Source organism: Osmerus eperlanus, unplaced genomic scaffold (assembly GCF_963692335.1).
Source record: "Osmerus eperlanus unplaced genomic scaffold, fOsmEpe2.1 SCAFFOLD_63, whole genome shotgun sequence".
In the NCBI taxonomy this organism is placed as follows: Eukaryota; Metazoa; Chordata; class Actinopteri; order Osmeriformes; family Osmeridae; genus Osmerus; species Osmerus eperlanus.
Genome location: NW_026911660.1, coordinates 2,501 through 17,500, shown reverse-complemented (window position 1 = coordinate 17,500; position 15,000 = coordinate 2,501). Strand labels below are relative to the sequence as shown.

The 15,000-nt window shown below is 50.9% G+C and overlaps 3 protein-coding genes across 4 annotated transcripts in view; 2 read left to right on the top strand and 1 right to left on the bottom strand.

The window, feature by feature from the left end:
* Nucleotides 1-6,231, top strand: part of LOC134016412 (extracellular serine/threonine protein kinase FAM20C-like) — a 6,453-nt gene extending 222 nt beyond the window's left edge. The window contains exons 2-11 of one of the 2 annotated variants that reach the window (XM_062455776.1): nucleotides 565-1,206; nucleotides 1,382-1,557; nucleotides 1,785-1,863; nucleotides 2,981-3,073; nucleotides 3,345-3,460; nucleotides 3,725-3,905; nucleotides 4,339-4,448; nucleotides 4,576-4,657; nucleotides 4,735-4,794; nucleotides 5,100-6,231. In XM_062455776.1, coding sequence (XP_062311760.1) covers nucleotides 569-1,206; nucleotides 1,382-1,557; nucleotides 1,785-1,863; nucleotides 2,981-3,073; nucleotides 3,345-3,460; nucleotides 3,725-3,905; nucleotides 4,339-4,448; nucleotides 4,576-4,657; nucleotides 4,735-4,794; nucleotides 5,100-5,373 — 1,809 coding nt within the window. In that variant the 5' untranslated portion in view covers nucleotides 565-568 and the 3' untranslated portion in view covers nucleotides 5,374-6,231. The remainder of the gene's footprint in view (nucleotides 1-564; nucleotides 1,207-1,381; nucleotides 1,558-1,784; nucleotides 1,864-2,980; nucleotides 3,074-3,344; nucleotides 3,461-3,724; nucleotides 3,906-4,338; nucleotides 4,449-4,575; nucleotides 4,658-4,734; nucleotides 4,795-5,099) is intronic. The other variant, XM_062455775.1, reaches the window with a different exon arrangement.
* Nucleotides 6,232-6,521: 290 nt separating this feature from the next.
* Nucleotides 6,522-12,781, top strand: baiap2l2b (BAR/IMD domain containing adaptor protein 2 like 2b). The gene is made up of 14 exons (XM_062455761.1): nucleotides 6,522-7,043; nucleotides 7,247-7,322; nucleotides 8,121-8,207; nucleotides 9,245-9,306; nucleotides 9,461-9,532; nucleotides 9,642-9,731; nucleotides 10,203-10,334; nucleotides 10,582-10,686; nucleotides 10,897-10,999; nucleotides 11,162-11,369; nucleotides 11,762-11,827; nucleotides 11,930-12,287; nucleotides 12,417-12,463; nucleotides 12,613-12,781. The coding sequence occupies exons 1-14, from the start codon at nucleotides 6,990-6,992 to the stop codon at nucleotides 12,686-12,688; spliced, it is 1,536 nt and encodes a 511-aa protein (XP_062311745.1). The 5' UTR covers nucleotides 6,522-6,989; the 3' UTR covers nucleotides 12,689-12,781.
* Nucleotides 12,782-13,189: 408 nt separating this feature from the next.
* pvalb7 (parvalbumin 7) overlaps nucleotides 13,190-15,000 on the bottom strand; it is a 1,909-nt gene continuing 98 nt past the window's right edge. The window contains 5 exon segments of the mRNA XM_062455772.1: nucleotides 13,190-13,898; nucleotides 13,983-14,047; nucleotides 14,239-14,299; nucleotides 14,301-14,349; nucleotides 14,672-14,804. Of these exon segments, the coding sequence (XP_062311756.1) occupies nucleotides 14,022-14,047; nucleotides 14,239-14,299; nucleotides 14,301-14,349; nucleotides 14,672-14,804 (269 nt within the window). The 3' untranslated portion in view covers nucleotides 13,190-13,898; nucleotides 13,983-14,021.

Here is a 15,000-nt window from a genome sequence, read left to right as displayed (position 1 = left end):
GCTGATAGTCATGTCCTTGTTCTGCACAGTGACCTGTTATAGAAGGTCTGACTGGACACGATTGTCTGTGTGAGTGTGTGTGTGTGTGTGAAGGAAATTCGTATTGGTTCAGAGAATGATCGCTAGACCTCTTGCTGCTAATCTGTCCTTCCTTGCTCTCACTTTCTCTTCAAACTTTCTTTCTCCTCATTCACCTTTATTCATCTGTGTCTCTCTCGTTTGCATTCTGCTGGTCTCTCTCTCCAACTGATCACTTCATTTCTTTCTCCTCCTTCCCTCTCTCCCTCTCTCTCTCCATCCCCACACTTCCTCCTCTTTCTCTCTCTCCCCCTCTCTGCCTTATCTCTCTCTCTCTCTCTTTCTTTCTCTCCCCCTCTCTGCCTTATCTCTCTCTCTCTTTCTTTCTTTCTCTCCCCCTCTCTGCCTTATCTCTCTCTTTCTTTCTTTCTTTCTTTCTTTCTCTCCCCCTCTCTGCCTTATCTCTCTCTTTCTTTCTTTCTCTCCCCCTCTCTGCCTTATCTCTCTCTCTCTTTCTTTCTCTCTCCTTCTCTCTTTCTCTCCTAGCACCATGAGGTGGTCCACCCGTCGTTGCTCCAGGACGATCTGTCTCTCCCTGGCCTTCTCCTCCGTCCTCCTCCACCTCCTCCTCCTGTCTCTCCCCGTCTTACAGCCTCCCTGCGAGCCCAACCCGGCCCCCAGGAGCCAGTCCCTCCGTGCCCTGGGGGCCAACCACGTCTACCGAGGAAGCCAGGATCACCTCGACTCCGGACCCCCAGAACCTTCCCACGCGTCTCCTGACAGATGGCCCCTCAAACGGATGGACGTTCAAATTGATCCGTTCCAGGTTCTTGACATGGAAACGGCAGTTAATATGGAGGCGGGGCTTGAGGAGGCGGAGCTTGAGGAGGCGGAGCTTCATGAGGCGGAGCTTGAAGAGGCGGAGCTTGATGAGGTAGGGCTTGAGGAGGAGGCGCTTGAGCAGGAAGCGCTTGAGGAGGCGGAGCTTGAGGAGGCGAGGCTTGAGGAGGCGAGGCTTGAGGAGGCGAGGCTTGAGGAGGCGAGGCTTGAGGAGGCGGGGCTGTCTCAGCTCGAGGAACTATTCGACCACCCGTTGTACAACCTGCCAGGCCCGCCCCTGGAGGAAGACGATTGGCTGCTGAAAGTGAAACCCAAACTGAGAGCCAGTGAGAAGAGCTCGCAGATGTGGTGAGTGTGTAGCTGTGTGCTTGTGTCCGACATGCGTGTGTTGGTGTGTGCTCGTGTGTACATGCGTGTGTTGGTGTGTGCTTGTGTGTGTAGGTGTATTCATGCTTTCTCCCTGATCATCCCTATCCCCCCCGCACCCCCCCTCCCCCCCCGCTCCCCCCCCCCCCCCCCCCAGGGTGAGTAACACGGACGATGGCTTCGAGGAGGTGAGGTGGAACAGCAGCGCTGCCAGCCACCCCCCCTGGCTGCGCTTCCACCTTGGTATCTCCCGCTGGCAGCTCTACCCCCCCCACGACCCCAACGTGGTCCAGCTCGCCCTGCAGCTGGCCACACACCGCATCGTCAGCGCAGGTGAGGTGTGTGTGAGGTGTGTCTGTGTTTGTGATGTGAAGTGTGTATGTGTGTGTGTGGTGTGTATGTGTGTGTGTTTGTGATGTGAGGTGTGTGTGTGTGGTGTGCATGTGTGTTTGTGTGTGTGTGACAGACATCACACATCACATATCTGTCTCGCGACGCCGGTTGAGGAAGGCGACGTTGCCACGGTAACCCCTCTGTCCTCTGCGTGTGAATCTTTTCAGTGCAGAAGACTGGAGGAACCCAGCTGAAGCTGATGATGTCGTTCCCCAACTACGGACAGGCCATGTTCAAGCCCATGAAGTAGGACGCACTCTAGGACGCACACTAGGACACATAGTGGGATGTAGGACACACAGTAGGAGGCACAGTAGGATGTAGGACACACAGTAGGAGGCACAGTAGGACGTAGGACATACAGTAGGAGGCACAGTAGGATGTAGGACATACAGTAGGAGGCACAGTAGGATGTAGGACACACTGTAGGAGGCACAGTAGGACGTAGGACACACAGTAGGAGGCACAGTAGGATGTAGGACACACAGTAGGACGTAGGACATACAGTAGGAGGCACAGTAGGATGTAGGACACACAGTAGGAGGCACAGTAGGATGTAGGACACACAGTAGGAGGCACAGTAGGATGTAGGACACACTGTAGGAGGCACAGTAGGATGTAGGACACACAGTAGGAGGCACAGTAGGATGTAGGACACACAGTAGGAGGCACAGTAGGATGTAGGACACACAGTAGGACGTAGGACATACAGTAGGAGGCACAGTAGGATGTAGGACACACAGTAGGAGGCACAGTAGGATGTAGGACACACAGTAGGAGGCACAGTAGGATGTAGGACACACAGTAGGAGGCACAGTAGGATGTAGGACACACAGTAGGACGTAGGACATACAGTAGGAGGCACAGTAGGATGTAGGACACACAGTAGGAGGCACAGTAGGATGTAGGACACACAGTAGGAGGCACAGTAGGACGTAGGACACACAGTAGGAGGCACAGTAGGATGTAGGACACACAGTAGGACGTAGGACACACAGTAGGAGGCACAGTAGGATGTAGGACACACAGTAGGAGGCACAGTAGGATGTAGGACACACAGTAGGAGGCACAGTAGGATGTAGGACACACAGTAGGAGGCACAGTAGGATGTAGGACACACAGTAGGACGTAGGACACACAGTAGGAGGCACAGTAGGATGTAGGACACACAGTAGGAGGCACAGTAGGATGTAGGACACACAGTAGGAGGCACAGTAGGACATGTAGCAAGACACATAATGTAACAAAGATGAATTGTTGCAAATGATACATTTTAAGATCATGTAGTAATCATTCATGATACGAGCTGCTGTTCTGTTCATCCTCTGGGGTTATAGTGTGTGTGTGTGTGTGTGTTTCCCAGGCAGGAGAGAGATGAGGAGACCAACTACGACCTGTACTACTTCTCTGACTTTGAGAGACACAATGCTGAGATCGCTGCCTTTCACCTGGACAGGTAAACACACACACACACACACACACACACACACACACACACAGACACACAGAGACACACACACACACACAGAGACACACAGAGACACACAGAGACACACACACACACACACACACAGACACACACACACACACACACAAAGACACACACAGATGAAAACATTCAGATGTCCACACAATTATTTCACTCTCTGTGTTTCTAACTCTCTTTCCCCCCTCCTCTCCCCTTCTCTTCCCCCTCCTCCCCTTCCCCCCCCTCCTCCCCCCTCCAGGATCCTGGGTTACAGGAGGGTTCCTCCGGTGGTGGGCCGGCTGGTGAACGTGACCTCAGAGATCAGAGACATCACCACCGACCACAAGCTGGCCCGGACCTTCTTCACTTCCCCCGGTCGGCCTCACGCACTCACACCATCCTTCTCTCTCTCTCTCTCTCTCTCTCTCTCTCTCTCTCTCTCTCTCTCTCTCTCTCTCTCTCTCTCTCTCTCTCTCTCTCTTTCTCTCTCTCTCTCTCTCTCTCTCTCTCTCTCTCTCTCTCTCTCTCTCTCTCTCTCTCTCTCTCTCTCTCTCTCTCTCTACCCACATATCCATCCATCCATCCATCCAGCTTTCTAATCCCTGCTCCTCCCCTCATTGGCCTTCTCTCTCCCCCTAGTGGGCAACGTGTGTTTCTACGGTCAGTGCTCGTACTACTGCTCCACGGAGCACGCGGTGTGTGGCCGGCCCAGCCTGCTGCAGGCGTCCCTGGCCGCCATGCTGCCCGACCTCTCCCTGGTCTCGCGCAGATCCTGGAGGTCACCCTGGAGGAGGTCTTACAGCCGCAGCAAGCTGGCCAAGTGGGCTCCTCTCTCTTCCACACACACACACTCACACACACACACACACACACACACACACACACTCACACACACACACTCACACACACACACACACACACTCACACACACACACACACACACACACACACTCACACACACACACACACACACACACACACACACACTCACACACACACACACACACACACACACACTCACACACACACACACTCACACACACACACACACACACACACTCACACACACACACACACACACACACTCACACTCACACTCACACACACACTCACACACACACACACACACACACACACAACGTCTGCTGAACAAAACACATTATTGAGATAAACCGGCAGGCACGTTTGTGTGCACACACTACAGTAAAATTATTCTACCTCAATTGAACAACTTTATTGACCAACTGTGCCAGGTGGGAGACAGAGAAGGACTACTGTGCCACGGTGAAGAAGACCCCCCCCTACAACGAGGGCACCAGACTTGTGGACCTGATGGACATGGCAATACTGGACTTCCTCATGAGTATAACCTGATTGGCTCATTTCTATCAGTTCTTTCTTCCGTCATGGTTTATGAATGTTAATTCCGGGACTTTTATAATAGTTTTCAGATCATAGTTTCATGATCTTGTGTGTCTTTCTTCCTGTAGGTAACATGGACAGACACCACTACGAGACCTTTGAGAAGTTTGGCAACAACACGGTCCTACTGCACTTAGACAATGGCAGAGCGTGAGTGGTGTGTGCGTACGTGTGTGTGTGTATCACGTGTGTATGTGTGTGTTACATTGACACTCTTCTGATCACAGGTTTGGGCGCCACTCCAAAGATGAGCCATCAATCCTGGCTCCTCTGGAACAATGTTGCAGGTACACACACACACACACACACACATACACACACACACATACACCCACACAAAAATACAAATACACACACACATACACACACACAGACACATACTTATGCATACACGCACAAACACAAACAAACACACAACTAAGCACACACTCTGCTCCTCTTCCCCCCTTTCCTCTCTCCCCTCCCCTCTCCTCCTTTCCTCTCCTCCTTTCCTCTCCCCTCTCCCCTCTACTCCCCTCTCCTCTCCTCTCTTCTCTCCTCCTCCCCCCTCTCCTCCTCCCCCCTCTCCTCCCCCCTCCTCCCTCCTCTCCAGGATCAAGCGCTCCACCTGGCTGCGCCTACTTCTCCTCTCCCTGCCTCAGTTCCGCCTCAGCCAAGTCATGAAGAACTCACTTTCCCAGGATCCTCTAGCGGCCGTGGCCCCGCTCCTCTCAGAGCCCCACCTCGCCGCCCTCGACCGTCGCCTAGCGACCGTGCTGCGGACCGTGCGCAGTTGCCAGGAGCGACAGGGTCACAAAGGTGCCGACGGGGTCATCTATGATGACATCCCTCAATATAAGGACCAAGTCACCCCTGCAACAGAATAGCCGGAGCCGGGGTTTTTCATGGTCCATCTCCTGGAGGAAGTGACATCATCATCGAATTTTGCAATGGCGCTGGGTGATGACATCATTACTGAGGAATAGCAATGACTCAGCAATAGTTTAGTTGGAAGGAACCTCTCAGATATCAACTGCAGATACATAATATTAAACGAACCTTTCAGGCAAAGAGATGCGATATACTGTCTGCAATAATGTTTGCTAATGGTCGCTGGTAAACTTTTCAACAACCACAGTACAAAAAGGCATCTGTAAGAAAGCTCACAATTCACTATGTTTGCTCTTATTGCTTCAATGACAGGCTAGTGACTGAGGCACACATCTGTGTATCCCAGTAGGCTAACACTGTCACCCTCCTCAACGTCCCATTGGTCGAAACGACAACATCCTGGTTACGAAACAGCCATGACCCTGGTTGTTAGGGAGGTGTGTAAGCTCTGATGAAAACAACACTTCAGGACAGTTTGCAACTGACCATATCAGGAAGGGTATGATGTTTCTCAACAGGAAATACAAACTGTGTCTTTCTGCTTGTTTGGTATGTTGTTCTTAAATATAAGAAGGGAAACGTGTCAATGCAGCTTGGAGATATGGACCTGAATTTGATCATGTTGACAAGAGACACAGATTTAACTGACTGTGCTTGGTTTTGTTTTGTCAGCTGATTCATGTGGAATAATAAAAATATTTTGTATTGTATTCAAATGTATTTCTCTGAAAGTACAATACCCACTCTGATCCAAATGAGCTCAATATTAGAATATGTATTCTTCGGTCTGAGGCAAGCAATACCTTGGTATCCCGGATGTTGCAATATCAATGTTTTCCGCTCAAATCTTTTCGGCTCAAATTATTTAGGAAAAAGAAAAAAAATCTAATTTCCTGAACTACGAGTTTTTGTAAGTTCACTGTTCGAATTTGAGCAACCTGAATTTATGAACCTTGATTTTTTTAATCAGATTTTTGGTGAATTCAAAACCAACAAATTCGATGGTGTTTATATTTCAATATTAAGTATTCGATGCCTTTTTTAAATCCAAAACATTATGTCACAGATTTGCTTCCATAACACTTATTGTAAAATCCAGAACTGATAATGTACCACGCCCGAAAAAAACGTGTCGCCACCGTTCCGCGTGCAGTGTTTGGGTATGTGCCACCCGCCTCCACAACCTTCCTTTCTCGGCCCTCTCAATAATTCAGCCGCCCGAACGTATCGATGACACCGGTTTGCTCTCTCTCTCCTTCCCTCTCGAGTTCAAAGAAAAACGGTTGATGACAGACGAATGCCACTGCTCATTAACGAATGAGAGAAGCGCGGCATCGCTTTTAATCGTTCCATCGCAGGTGTTGCTGCCCCAGACACAACAGACGGATAACCGCGAGCGTGACGCACCGTGGACTTTTGGCCAAACTTGACACGAATCATCAGGCAGAAAAAATACACCGAGAACATCGGTTTCTTGAAAGTTGGAGAGTTTAGTTATTATTTAGCTATTTAGTTTCATTTAAACAATTTTTGAGCCGTCTCAGGCTTGTTTGGTTTTATTTTGTTTTCATCTCATTGACAGTTTTTGGTTCTTTACAACTGAGAGGTCATTATGTCTGGAATGAACAGTGACCTGCTACACAAGTCTACGTTGACAGTGTACTCGGTGAGTGAACTTCACCTTCACGAGTCCCTATTGAAGATGAAGTATTTCCAATCCATTCATCCTGTTAATGCCAGATCACATTAACCCTGTATCTCACTGTCCCCCTTAGAGGGACACAGAGGAGAAGAGCTCAGTATAGCTCCGAACATTTTGCAGTTAAAAGTGCGTTAAAAGGTTTAATGTGTGTTTTTATACCCGTGTAGAACTTAATGGAACAGTTCAACCCAGGGCTTTTGAAGCTAGTCGCTCTGGGCAACAGCTACGTCAAGGCCTTCCAAGGTATGTGTGTGTGTGTGTATGGATGTGTGTGTGTGTGTGTGTGGGAGGGGGGTATGAATGTATGTTTTCTTACGTGCATGTGTGTGTGTGTTTATAAAGCCGTCCACTGAAAACACGCGTGTGTGCGTTCCAGTGGCACATGTGTCATATGGGGGGGTCAGATGGCTGAGCGGTTAGGGAATCGGGCTATTAATCACAAGGTTGCCGGTTCGATTCCTGGCCGTGCAAAATTACGTTGTGTCCTTGGGCAAGGCACTTCACCCTACTTGCCTCGGGGGGGAATGTCCCTGTACTTACTGTATAAGAGCGTCTGCTAAATGACTAAATGTAAATGTGTCAGAAGTAGAGGGGTGAAGAATGCACACGTGTAATAACCTTAGCTGATAAAAACACAAGGGTGTCAATCACAGGTCAACTAACTCCCCCTCCTACACACACACACACACACACACACACACATGAAGGCACACGCACCCACACGCGTGCACACAGTGTAAAGTGATGCCACTGACCAGAGCTATTCCTGGAACAAGCTTGACCAGATCACCTTATCATCTACAGGTGTGTGTTTACCTATTGGGTAGATTATTGGGATGACGTCGACCAATTGTGATTTGTTCAGATGGCAGTCACTAGACTGGATCGATTGCTCTAGATCTCATTATCTCCTTCTATAACGAACTACATTGTGATGTCTCTGCGAACATCCATTGATAAGTGTGTCTTTATATGTGTGTGCATGCTTGTGTATGTGTGTGTGTGCGGGTGTGTGTGTGCATGTGTGTGTGTGTGTTGCAGCGTTGGCTGTTACCAGTGAAGCCTACTTCAGCGCTGTGTCTAAGATGGGAGAACAGGCTCTGCACACACTCTCATCTCGCTCTCTCGGTAAGTGTGTGTGTGTGTGTTTTAGAGAGACTGTGAGTGTGTGCATGTGTGTGTGTGTGTGTGTGAGATTGCTTTGACAGTCCTTACCTCTCATTCCTCCTGTGTTATTTATTGGAGGGGAGAGAGGAGAGCAGGATAAGATCCTAATTGTGGGGCTCCCCTCCTTTATCCCTGCCCCCCCTCCTGTATCCCTGCCCCCCCCCCCTCCCTACCCCCTCCTTCCTCCCTCCCATTGTAATAACTACCACACACCAGCAACCTACATTCTAGTGGCATGAGTGCCTGAGTGTGTGTGTGAGTCTGCCTGTGTGTGCGTGCGTGCGGGAGTGTGTGTGTGAGTCTGCCTGTGTGTACGTGCGTGAGTGTGTGTGTGAGTCTGCGTGTGTGCGTGCGGGAGTGTGTGTGTGTGTGTGTATACATTACAATTTCCACTGGCATCACTTTCTCTGTCATTGTTTGGGAATGTTAAAGGGCTGGTGAGGGGTTGGGGGGGATGAACTTAGCATCGCTATGCTAAGTAGCATCGCAGCACCCTCCCAGTGGTAATCCATAGGGCCGTTTATGATCGTTAGCATAGCACGTAGCCATGCTAGCTAGCAGACGAGGTCAGTGAGGGGGCTGTAGCACACAGCATGACTGGGGCTTGTATCAGGTGGCTAACGCTAAATAATGCATCGGGGCAGTCTTTCAACCCTGCTCAATTCATTAGCTCACCTGCAAGCCTGACAATAGGGCCGGGGACCACAGCCCCGGACGGACAGTCAGGCTAACTGGCTCCCAGAGTTGTAAGATGTTAAGGGACACTGGGTTTCAATGGGGACGTGAAATCTGATTAGATCAGATAAGGAATTTATGTCAGGCAGAACTGTCATGACAAAATGGTCACTTACTGAAAAGCTGTCTTGTGAGGAGGGCGGATGGCGGTGTGTGACGGGGTGTCAGTTGTGTGTGTGTGGTGTCTGTGTGTGTGTATGTGTGTGTGTGTTTGTGTGTGTGTTCGACATGTGCTCTACCTCCTCTCTGTCTCTATGCAACAGGAGACGTCCTCATCCAGATCTCAGAGACACAGAGGAGACTCACAGCAGAGATGGAGGGAGTGGTCAGTCCATCTAGTTTCTCTACATCTAGGACGAACTGTGTTCCCCTGTAGTTCTATAGACCAGTGTGTTGTTCTCACATGACCAATCACAGAGTGTGTTGTTCCCACATGACCAATCACAGCAGTGTGTCACCCCGATTGTCTTCCCCTGCAGTTCCGATGGTTCCAGGTGGAGGTGTTGCAAGCCATGGACAAGAACGTCAAGTTGGACGAGGAGTATATTGATGTGAGTCATGTGGCATGTATGTGTATGAGAGTATGTGTGTGTACTGACGTTTGGTGTGTGTGTGTGTGTTCAACACGTGTGTGTGTGTTCAACACGTGTGTGTGTGTAGGGCAGTAGGAGGGTGTATGAGCTGGAGGTGAGGAACCAGGCAGAAGCTCTGGAGAGACAACTGAGGAGAGGATCCTACAGAGACTCACTGGTACACACACACACACACTCTCACACACACACACACACACACACTCTCACTCTGACACACACACACACTCACACACTCTCACTCTGACACACACACACACACACTCTCACTTTGACACACACACACACACTCTCACTCTGACACACACACACACTCTCACTTTGACACACACACACACACACACACACTCTCACCCTGACACACACACACTCTCACACACACTCTCACCCTGACACACACACACTCTCACACACACTCACACACACACTCTCACACACACTCACACACTCTCACACACACTGACACACTCTCACACTCTCACACACACACTCTCACTCTGACACACACTCACATTCTCACACACATTCACACACACACTCACACCCACTCACTCACACACTCCCACACACACACCTTTCTCACCTTCAGTGTGTGGTGTGCCCGTACTTTTGTATGTGTGTGTGTGTTCAGGAGAACAGTGAGTACATGCAGTACCTGAGGAAGAGTCAACAGGAGATCCTGAAGGAGGAGGAGAGGAGGTATCGCTTCCTGGCTGAGAAACACTGTGGCCTCACTCAGTCCCTGCTGTTCCTCATCAACAAGGTACACACACACACTCACTCACTCACACACACACACTCACTCACACACACACACTCACACACATCCACACACACACACACACACACACTCACGCACACACACACACTCACACACACACACAATCACTCACACACATCCACACACACACACACACACACACTCACTCACACTCACACTCACACTCACACACTCACACACACACACACACACACACTCTTTGATCTTGTTACCTCTGTGTGTGTTTCAGACAGGGGGGTCACTGCAGCAGAAGGCGGATGGATGGAAGGAGAAAGTGAACGAGACCAGAGGCTCTGGACCTCGCACGCCCACTCCACCAGACCAGGAGACCCAGGTCTGGAGGAGAGAGAGGGAGGGAGGGAGGGAGGGAGGGAGGGAGGGAGGGAGGGACGGGTGAGAGGGGGAGTAGGAGGACAAGGTTTGTATGTCTACATATTTATGTCTCTCTCTCTCTCTCTCTCTCTCTCTCTCTCTCTCTCTCTCTCTCTCTCTCTCTCTCTCTCGCCCTCTCTCTCTCTCTCTCTCTCTCTCTCCCTCTCTCCAGCTGCGAGGGTCGGTCAGCTCCCTGCTCCAGACGGTGGCCAGGGATGAGGACATGTCCTGGGCCAGGAGAGAGCAGCAGGCGCTGGGCATGGTGCCCTCTAGAGGTTGGAGGCTGGAACCGCACCTGTCAGCTCACAACACACCGTGCTTCCATAACACCCCCCCCATGTCATACCTCACCGCACGCACGGCACAACCGCTCTTTACCATTCAGATCTTAGAGTCTCAGAGTCCTGACCTCCCCACTTCCTCCCTCCTCCCCCCAGCCCCCTCCCCCCTCCCCAGCCGTTCCCGCTCCAGCTCGGTGGGGGAGTCCCTGGGCCTGGGCGGGGGGCGGCCCATGAGGGCCCTGGTGTCCCACCCCGCCACGTCCAACCCCAAGCTGCTGCCCTTCTCCCGGGGAGAGACAGTGACGGTGCTGGTGCAGGAGCCCCGCAACGGCTGGCTGTACGGACGCACCGACAGCAGCCTGCGGTGAGCGGGACTGGGGGAGGGAGGGTGGAGGGGGGGAGGGTGGACTGGGGGAGGGAGGGAGGGTGGACTGGGGGAGGGAGGGAGGGTGGAAGGTTTTTGCGGGTGTGCAGTATACGACAGCAATATACAGTAAGCAGGAGAGAGAGAGAGAGAGAGAGAGAGAGAGGGACAGAGAGAGAGAGAGAGAGAGAGAGATAGAGAGAGAGAGAGAGAGAGAGAGAGAGAGAGAGAGAGGGAGAGAGGGGGAGAGAGAGGGAGAGAGGGGGAGAGGGAGCGCGTGTCTTGCTCTACAGTATGTGTTGCTCCTGACATGCTTTTTCTCTTTGTGTGTGTGTGTGTGTCTGTGTGTGTGTGTGTGTGTGTATGTCTGTGTGTGTGTGTATGATCCTCAGTCAGGGCTGGTTTCCTGCTGCATACGTCACACCTGCTGAGGAGTTCTCCAACACTCTGGGGTCCAGGTACGAGGACGAACACACACACTTCCTCATACGCAAACCCCTTCACACACACACACATTACACCGTATCGACCTTCGTTGACCCCTGACCTCTGACCCGCAGCGGGGCGTCTCTGCGGAGCCACAGCATGACCAACCTCCTGGACCCGAGCGACACCCCCGCGGACCAATCAGAAAAGCCCGAGAGCAAGAGCTACGGAGACGTCCCGCCCCCGGCGACGCCCACACGCCGGGGGTCCGTTGACGTCCGGCCAATCTCTCCCCTCCCTGAGAGGAAGGCGGAGCCTGTCCCGGAGGTCAGGACCAATCAGACGAAGAGCAGCTATGAGCTTCCTCCCCCTCCTCCTCCTCCGCCCCCGCCCCCCCCGCCCACACAACAGTCGCTACGGAGGGGGTCAGCTGACTTTCAGTCAATCACTGCCCTTTCTGATAAGGGGGCGGAGTCGGCCTCATATGAAAAGGTACAAAAATATAATAATTGTTTTCATTGTGTAACTATTCTGTGTATGTCTGTTAGTTTTTGTTTAACTACATTGTGTTGCGTTTTTGTTGAGATGGTCCAAGTTTATGAACATGATTTCTAACTTTAGGCATTGTTGCCACATGGACCATCTGGTGAAAATCCCCTCTTTCCAAGGTCAGTATGTCTGTTTGCATGTGTGTTTGTGTGTCTGTGTGTATAGGTCAGTGTGTGTGTGTGTCTGTGTGTAAAGTCCAGTGTGTGTGCGTGTGTGTGTGTGCGTGTGTGTACTACCCGTCAGTCTTCACATCCCTCTCATATTTCAGAGGAACAAACCCATTTGCTACTGTGAAACTTCGCCCGACGTCAACCAATGACAGATCAGCACCACGGATCCACTGACCAATCACCACGCTGGATGAGTTATGGAATTATGCTGTCGATTTATTATATTTATAACCGGAATATGGGCATTTATTTGTACATCTCTTTGGTTAGGAGCATATGCTAAATGAATAAACGTAAATGTTACATTTATCCGTGTGTTTAATTGTAGAGTTTGGGTCTGATGGACTCATGTTTTCATGAAGGCCTGCTGGTAATCAATTAACCTATAATACTGTTTGAGTCACAATGTCCTCTGTAGCAAGAACTATGTTTGTATAGAACTGATGTGATTTGTTGTGATTCTGAATCCTTTGTTCACGGAATATATGGAGTGTTGTCATGTTCTAAGGTTCCATGGAACACACAGTGTTCTCATGTTCTAAGGTTCCATGGAACACCCGGAGTGTTGTCATGTTCTAAAGTTCCATGGAACACACGGAGTGTTCTCATGTTCTAATGTTCCATGGAACACTTAACCACAATGACCCGTTGTATCAGACTAGAAAATAAACAGAGTTTTTTTTTCCTCAAGGCGTTTTTATTTGTTTCTTAAGTGGATCACTTCTCTCTTTTCAAAGCTTGGTGTCTATCGTTTATCAGTTTATTTATGCATCATTTCTTCACTGGATAAGAGAGGAAGAGAGGGGAAAGATGTGAGGAGGAAAGGAGGGAACGGTATGGATGAAGAAAAGAAAAAAACGTAAGAGAGAAAAAAATAGAAATAACACAAAATAAAACATTGTAAAACAGAAAGAAGAACTGAATGTTTTTGGCACATTTCTAGGTTTCAAATAAAGTCTCAAAATGTAACAGGAAATGTTCACAACATTTCACGTAAATAAAAATAAATAAAACAAATAAATAAAAGCTCATGAATAAACTAAACTCACTAGCAGGCAAGACAATAACCGACCAGAGTTGAACTCTGCTGTTCTTCACACAGTACCACAGTATTCTTTGAAGGGGTTGGCTCGCTGGCGCCCCCCTGTGGCTTTGGTGGGGGTGCTGAAGACAGAGCACAGACTGGAGGGACTGGGAAGGGTTGCAGAGAAGGTGGGCTGGAGGGAGGAGGAGGGGGTGCAGATGAAAATATGAATACTGGTGGGCTGGGGGAGAAGGGAGGGAGACTAAGGGGGAGGGGTGAGACCGGGAAGGAAGGGGGTGAGAGTAGCGGTGAGGGGGTGAGAGTAGGGGTGGGGGGTGAGAGTAGGGGTGAGGGGGTGAGAGTGGGGGTGAGAGTGGGGGTGAGGGGGTGAGAGTAGGGGTGAGGGGGGTGAGACTAGGGGGTGGGGGGGTGAGTTCGGGGTGGGGGGTGAGAGCAGGGGAAGGGTTGAGAGGGCTCTGCGCTCTACTCGTGCACCAAGGCTTCAAACTCTGTAAGAGAGGAAGAGACACCAGGAACACAATCACAGATTAGAGTCTAGTTTTTTATTGAATGCACCCGTCCAAAACTACCCATTCTACCCTATTCCCCCCTACCCCCTCCCCCTCCCCCTCCCTCTCCCCCTCCCCCCTCCCCCTCCCCCTCCCCCTCCCCCTCCCTCCCTCCTCCTTCCCCTCCTCACCGTCGATCCCTATCTTGCCGTCTCCGTCCTTGTCGGCGGCGGTCAGGAAGGCAGTGGTCTCTGCGGTCCGTCAGGTCCCGGCCGTCCGTGGCGAAGCCCTTCAGCACGAACCTGAGGGACGCATCACCGTCAACGTGTGTGTGATGGTGCGTGTGTTCATGCAGGTGTGTGTGTGTGTGATGGTGTGTGTGTCATGCAAGTGTGTGTGATGGTGTGTGTATCATGCAGGTGTGTGTGTGTGTGGTGGTGTGTGTTCATGCAGGTGTGTGTGATGGTGTGTGTATCATGCAGATGTGTGTGTGTGTGATGGTGTGTGTATCATGCAGATGTGTGTGTGTGTGATGGTGTGTGTGTCATGCAGGTGTGTGTGATGGTGTGTGTGTGTCATGCAGGTGTGTGTGATGGTGTGTGTATCATGCAGGTGTGTGTGTACTTGAGCTCCTCCTCCTCTATGAAGCCGCTGGCGTCCACGTCCAGCGCCTGGAACACCTTCTTCACGTTGTCAGCAGACATGGCCTTCAGACCCACCATCTCAAAGAAACGCTTGTGGTCAAACGAGTCCGCCACTGAGGGGGAGGGGGGAGGAGAGGAGGGGTGGGGGTGGAGGGGGGGGGGGGAGGAGATGGGGAGGAGAGAGGGGAAGAAAGGTGGAGGAGTGGAGGAGGAGATGGGGAGGAGAGAGGGGAAGAGGGATAGTTCAGAGGTCAACAGGAAGTGGAACGGAAGAGGGACAGGAAGTACAAGATACAGGAGATGACAGCA